This window comes from Opisthorchis viverrini, assembly GCF_000715545.1.
Source record: "Opisthorchis viverrini unplaced genomic scaffold opera_v5_141, whole genome shotgun sequence".
Classification (NCBI taxonomy): domain Eukaryota; kingdom Metazoa; phylum Platyhelminthes; class Trematoda; order Opisthorchiida; family Opisthorchiidae; genus Opisthorchis; species Opisthorchis viverrini.
The window spans coordinates 1,271,211-1,278,829 of NW_008751798.1; the positions used below are offsets into that span (position 1 = coordinate 1,271,211).

The 7,619-nt window shown below is 42.4% G+C and overlaps 1 protein-coding gene across 1 annotated transcript; it reads right to left on the reverse strand.

The window, feature by feature from the left end:
* Window positions 1-1,233: 1,233 nt before the first annotated feature.
* T265_14101 (hypothetical protein) lies at window positions 1,234-7,388 on the reverse strand (the record flags this gene model as incomplete). The annotated part of the gene is made up of 2 exons (XM_009172023.1): window positions 1,234-1,368; window positions 7,197-7,388. Coding segments are annotated over 2 exons (327 nt in total), but the record flags the coding sequence as incomplete, so codon positions are not given.
* Window positions 7,389-7,619: the final 231 nt, after the last annotated feature.

Here is a 7,619-nt window from a genome sequence, read left to right on the forward strand (position 1 = left end):
TTTCGTGGCGGGTCAGCAAACAACTGAGTACATGTCCTGTCCACCCACAACGCTCACGTGAGCAAATCAATCGGACACGCGCCCAATCAGCCACTCACGTCACACGCCAGATCAATGATGGAACGACTAACGGACACACACACGCGCAAACTCTGACACATCGAAGCAGCTACTACACTCTGGGCTCAACAAACCAGTCTGCAGGTACCGGTGAAATCCATTGTACCGGAAGGAAACGCTGCACAATAACTCCATTGAGCCATTGTACCACATAGCACACGCAATAAAACTTTAGGTATTCTATCGAACACGAAAAAAGAAACACTGAAGAACTTGAAGATGAAAACATCGTCATCCTACCGGTTATTACTGGATGTTCGACAGTCACTATGAAAAAAATGAAGTGGGCGCTACTCAATGACACCTCACGCACCACGAACAGAAACGTTAAACTTTCTAGAGCCCTCTAAGAGACCGCAAACGAACAACTTTGAAGGATCAGAGACCATAATTCGAATATTCCAAACTCCCTCGGATTTCTAAAAGTACACACCATCCTGTTAACCCCATCCTGTCTAGCCGTATTATTTCCAGGCACATAATTCAACACCCTTTCATACACACTGTGGAAGGTCATATATCTATTCGGCGCATCACAATACTCAATAGCAGTAGCCAACATTTTTTGGCTAAAATAATAGACGCAAGAGGGGGGCAAAATGATGGCTTTGGTTAACTTGCTTGTTTAAGGTTTACTGTTCACATCTGCGGACTCTTGTACAACCAAGGCAGTAGTTGCTGGGCTATCAGAAAGTTGTGGACCCTGAAGAATTTGTGGATTTTTCATCGTCTACTTGACTGTAGGGTCCTACAAACAACGGAGAGGAGAGTCTTTGGGGTTGCGCATTCCAGCGTTGATCGCCGCGTTCGCCATGCAATAACGAGTGCACCGTGGTCGATTCCAAGTTATGAATTCGCTACGCGAACGATAATTTCATGCCATCAAAAGGAACGAACTGTGTCAAACAATCCAGTTAAAAAACGGCCTTTTCGATCATGTCAGACTCATGATGGAATGACGGAACAATACCAAAATGACATTTCCAGATGTCTTCGTCATTGGAATGTCGAATAAACCAGTGCAAACGTGCGTATTATGTCCATACAATATACAGCGATATCTTGAATATTGTACCAGCTGAAATGTGATGTGACCAGTATGCAGCACATTCATTTAAAAAATATCATAAACGAGGTTTTCGGCTGAGACTCCCGTGAAAACCAAATTGATGTGCTTATTAGTACATTTATCGACTTTCGTGCAATTTTGTCCCCAGTAAAGCATAAGGTTGGCGGCTGCTGGATGAACTGCAAGAAGGGTGAAAACAGTTATGGGCTGTCAAAGAGTTTCCAGCAACCTTGTGAGTACGGCTCCTCGTGAAAATACACCCAGTGTTTACCAAAATTTAGTAAAGACAGTGATATTGTTAAGTAAAGGAGACAGATGAAGGCAGAAGAGTAATTTTTGGAACTATCGCAGCCCCATACAGCCCATCACAAACAGAATTGCATCCAGACACAAATACAGTAGAATTGGCGGTCAAAGAAGAAAAACACTAACAAGAATTCCTTCAAAGGAGCGGTTACCGAGGGAATTCTGTTCGCTTCAAATCACTGACACCGCAAAATGCATACACATCATGAACCTTTCTGAGATGACTGCGACCACACTATGACAGCATAATACGAGTGTGGTTCACAAATCTACAAACGCACCAAAAAGAGCAATAACCAAACCGAAGAAAAATCTGATACAGCGAAGGCGACTCATGTTATTTACAGAAATAACTGCAACACATGGTACAACGGGTTCTAATTGTGGATAATACTGGCTTAGCGACGATCCTTTACAGTTCCAAGATTATGGATAATCGAATACACGGCAGTGTGCGCTTGTAATCGGGAGGCTTCTGTTGCATGTTCCCACATGCAGCAAGTATCCAAGTTGTGCATTGCAATCGGTTGTTGATCAGGTGAATGTTGATCTGTTCGCCGAGCTTGGCAACTGGCTTGCAAACTTCTCATCACCATAAGAGGAGACATCATCAGTGCGCATCTGAGTGGGTTTTGCCTGCGTGCGTTTATATAACATTCGAAGGCTATCTGCAATATTGCAATATTGCATTGCAATATTTTCCCGAAAGAGTCCGTGTTTCAAGTGTTTACTACCACACACAGACGAAGCTTTTCTGAATGAGTTAAAATATTCTGTTCGATAAACTGTAATTGCTGGTCGTTGAAGATTTAATTGCTGCAGCTTTCAACTGAAATTTTAAAGTAAGTATTTTTATACATGTTTACTACAAAATAACCCATGACCTGACTGCTTTTTAGCACTCTTTATGAAGGGTTTTATGTTAGCAACGTCACACCTTGTAATGTATATGCAAGGCAGACGTTGGCTGGATCCTAATATTCGACGTGACCAGAAAGGGAACATGATGCAACTGGAGCAGGTATTCCACTCATAATAAGTTCGTCTGCATAATAGGATGAATATTCATGGACATAGACGAAAGGCGAGGGAGCAAGGTGAAGGTGCCGAATAAAATTCACTTCATATAAAAGAAAATAGCACTAGACTATAGAAAGAACACTAACCATTTTGAAAGAGGACGTGTGGAACTTTAGGGCCACAGCTAACACACGAGATTGAAAAATGTTCAAGAAAAAACTTTGCTCTATAAACTACCAAGAATATAGAATACGACTTAAAAGTTTTAGACAATACTCTGTGACTACAAGGATGAACGCATTACTTTGATGTGACAGCTAATCAGTAGATTCGAAATGTGGTCAATATGTGGCCAAGTGTCGTCACATAGGCTTTAGAACAGGACACCAAAACTCTACAGCCAGAATACGGCCGATTTAGAAGCAACACGGAACAGTACACTGTTCCTAGCCGGAACAGAAAGATTCAGAAGGTCGCACCTAGAATTTCAAAATACGACTCCGAAAATGGAAGGGACAGAAAGCATTTCCATCAACAATCTTTGAATCACTACAGAAGCGCCTTAGGTACAAGGATGACAGGTGAAAAAATCTTGATAACTATGGAGTTGGCAACCATTCTCATAGAACAGATTGTAAAAAAGTGGGCAAAAGTGCTTGGCGGCACCATAAATTCGGAGTGCCCCCGAGGATGTTCAAAGAATCTTAGGGAGTGTGAATGTTATTATCAAGAGTGAATTATAGCTTGGTGCTTTATAATTGTAATATATAATACATAACATATACAATGATGTATAAAATATAGTGATATGTATTTGTGATGCTTTCCAATATTGTGTCATGTATTTCGACATCCATACGAGTTGCCGGATCGCCTATAAAATCGAGGTTCGACATGTGATTTATACGCACCTGTATGGGCGCTCAGCTGGCCTAACGCATAGACACACACAAACTACGCGAAAGACCGTTGAACTGAAAGCTAAGAAGTTAGAACCCTGAATGCAAATCTGACTTTCTGGGGTAGTCAAAATGGCCGTGGCGCTCGACGTTCACAAGGATATTGTAACGGTGCATACCGTTGCTGGAATAGACATGCACTGAAATTGGTGTTAGTGGAGTCACAGAGCACACATAAAGGTCGGAAAACGTAGAAGAGAAGACCGCATAAATGCAACCACTTGAGCGAGGCTTTTCAATGGCGTGCACAATCATGCTACTATTTCACATCTGGGGCTCATGGTAGCCCTTTTCAGGCACATATAATACGGAGAGATAGATATACACATATGAGGTCGGAGTATAAACTCCTGTTATCAGGTGCAATCTTAGTTTCGTTATCGCTACAAATGGGTTACAATTCTTGGTTATTGCCCAAAGTTGGACGAAATATTGCACGAAATCAATTCTGTTTCCCCAGAAAAGCTTATTCTCCAAAATACCCATATCACTTTGACACGAGACATTTGCAGCTCCTTTGCGCTGAATGATCTGGGTTCAAATCCCACACTTTTGGGAAGCAAAACGCTGGACATCCGCCCACAGAACTGTAAGTCACATGTCTCGCGCAGTATTATTTGGTCCATGTTAACCTTTGCTTGTTCTATTTTTGGGAGCTTCAGCGACGCGGGGATTTCGCCGAACTGACTATACCGGTTTAACCCTTTCCGCAGCATCCTTGTAAATTAACTGAACCATGTGCCAGCTTCTGGTAAACACGATCGTACTGGCTGACGCCTAGGCGACAAGACGGGGATAAAAAAATTTCACGAAGCCTCTCAGTCGGAGGTCGGCGGACAAATCTGGACTTTCGGCATTGCATGGTATCAAACCACTCGGACCTTCCGGCCCACTATTTATCAGTTGAGGCTGTATGCTCCCTTTGGGACTAAACCGGCTAAGCCACCGTCACAATAGTTGGTTTCGCTGTGTTAAGAGAGCTAAGCTATGATTGAATTCCCCCGGGCGGGTCGCATAGGTCCTGAAATATACAATTATATTTGTGACCGGGTGCGGCAGAATGCCACTATTGTTAACCTCGTACCTTTAATTTCATACGACGCTAAGAATAGCTCTATTTACAGCTAAAAGTGGTAAACCACTCGAGTTCAGCTGAGTTACTTGAGATTCAACCAACATCGAGGAACAACGCAATGATTAGGCCACTGCACGATGTCCCACTTTGACCTCAACCTAACTTCCGACAATAATCACATAAGTCCAAACACAATGAACCGGCTTCTTTCGCAGTCACTGGGAATGTGAGAACATGTGGAAATTTGTAATAGCTATTTCGCTCCGCAGTTAAAACCGATCTAAGCAGAAAGCCTGGGAAAACTACTCCAGTTTATTGGTAACCTTAAGCAGTGCCCGTAAAATCCTTCGAAAGTATCAAACGATGCAAGAAATTTTTCCACATAAATGTTGACATGAACTACTTTCCCGTCATCTGTACAATACAAATGGCCACGGATTTTGTTAGCTTTACAAAGAGCAAAGTGAGCACTTTTCGGGAGACGTATGAACGACCATCCAACACTACAAGGTTTTGTCTGAGTCCTTATCAGATCCCTGGAATATCTAAGGTCTCCATGGTCCCGATCGGTCAGGTGGACCCGCAGAAATATCACTCTGCTATCAGCATCTTCATGACCAAAGCTGACCTAGTGGTAATCGTGGGAGAAACAAGCGTTTAAATAAACTTTTCTGGAACTCTGATGCAGGTCAAAGAATACAGTTGTTCTACAGAAATCCCACGATAATGAGGTAAACACAAACCCATAGACAGCCCGGAATTAAGCTCAGTTACCTGATATTATCTGATATAAGGTTATCTGATATTACCACAAATAGACTACGAATATCCCGGAACAGGATAGGACTCATCAAGGTGAACTGATACCTTAGGTTGACAGGCACCTTTCAGCTTCAACATGATTGTTGCTTCATCTTGTGGAATTCAAGCCCAGTTCGGGAGATGTGTTGTAAAAGATGTCGATAGGCTTGCAGTGCCTAAGCCTACGTTGGCATCTTTGGAATGGGAAGGCTTTGGTTCCTTAAAGTATGACAGCCAGTTCGGCTACCAAATCGGTGAAGCTCTTCTTTTTTTCCGGTGGAAGTTTCCAGTTTACATTTATTTCAGATAATTTCAGGACAGCCGGTATTTATGTTGCTTTAAGTTCCCGACACAATGCTCAGTGGGAATTTAGCAATTTCAACAACCAGGAGCCTAGGTTCCTTTCCTTCCAACGATCGAAATCACGCTATCGGATTGGCTGTTTTTGAACTTCTCTTCAGGTTTTTCAAGTACATATGGCCCATTCTTTGGACATGGAAGCTTTTTTTCAGTATTCATCTATTCACGTTCATCCCAAACTTTCAGATATTCAAAATCACTCAGTTGTATAATATTGATAATGGTATTCAACATTATCAAGGAATGCTTACCGCCTCCCGTATTACAAATGTCGCAATTTACTCGTTACCGTTTGACGCTGTGGCAGTCAGCATCTCACATGCAACCGGAGTTATTCTTAGAATCAACTTGTGAAAGAGGGCTCTAGGTTGCAATTGTTCAAAGCCATATAATTCCTAGACAAGGTTCTTGTGAAGCACCTGATGATAGCTGGAAAACCGTCGCCCACTATCCAGAGTCAATGGCCTATGCACGATAGTTTGGCTTTAAACATGAAGAGCACCCGGTAATCGAATAATCCGCTGTCCATTTCTGCGGAACCTTGGGTGCAGCACTGCTTCCTGCACTGTGAAGATAGTACATTTAAAGTAGAGATATCATAACGCGGGAAGAACGCGCAAACTTTTGCTCTGTTTAATAATGGATCGTGATGGTAAACCAGGTGATTTTGACACTTGGTAACTGCTGGGTCCTAGTTTGCCTCATTACACCTCTACATACATCCGTACGCGTCAGTTTTTTTAACCTCCACAAACCATCTATCAGTTGCATCTCCCCATTTGTGTTGCGGAAACCTAGAAACCTTGCTTTATGAACTCTAAGGTGTGCGACACGGTAGAATCTGCAATCTATGTCATATATGAAAAGCAACTTGCAGTTTTGCTTTGTCAATGAATATAGCTCAGTGATTCGGTGCTGCAGTTGGTAAACTTACTGTGATGTAGAGAATGCTATTCAACAGAATCTTGCGGGTTTTCATTGCAGACTAAATCATGCAAAAACAGAGACCAGCTGCCACGTCTTCTACATAAATGATGTGAATACACAAACCGTTGACAGTCATTTTGGATTAACGTTTCCAATAAAAAAGTTAAAACCCGTTGAGGAAGATTTCAATAAGCCTTAGGACTGCTGTCAAATCACTCTGTACGATCTTGAGTAACTCCAAAACTTTTATCATGGTCTCAACTTGAGTTGGTTTGCAACAAGCTACCTGACACCTTGAAGCTAATTCTCTGACCAGAATTTCATCCATTCAGTGGAGATAGTCCATAATTGCAGATATCATCAGGACAACTATGCGATTTCATTTATCCATAAACAGTATGCAATCTTCGAGAAATACACTAATTTGCAAATCAATTTGATTTTCACGAGAGACTCAACTGAATCTCTCGTTTATGGTATTCTACAACTGAATGTGCTGCACACAGGCCGCCTCATGATGCAGTTGGCACGATATTCGAGTTGAGTCTCTCGTGAAAACCAAATTGATTTGCATATTAGTGTATTTCTCGAAAACAGTGCAATTTGGATTCAAGTAGAACATAAGGTTGACGGAAACTCGGGGGCTGCGCCTGCCTGATGAGCCCCAAGAAGGGTGAAACCGGTCGCGGGATGTCGGAGAGTTTTCAGCAACCTTGTGAGTAGTTTCTTTTATGAAAGTATGTAGTCTTGTTCTGAGTTCCACAGACTAGGGCACGACAACCTCACTTCTGCCCGTGCATTCGTTTGTTAGCTTCTACACAGACACGGGGGGCCTAAGCTCGAGTAATGTGTATGAGTTTTTAGCTCTACTTCAGCCTTCTCTTACCTGCAAAGTTTAGTCCTTTATCCGACCGAACTTTACCGGGGCTTTTGACGTCGCGCGAAGCGTTCTTCAAAAGTGGAAAGACCTGTCGAGTTTCAT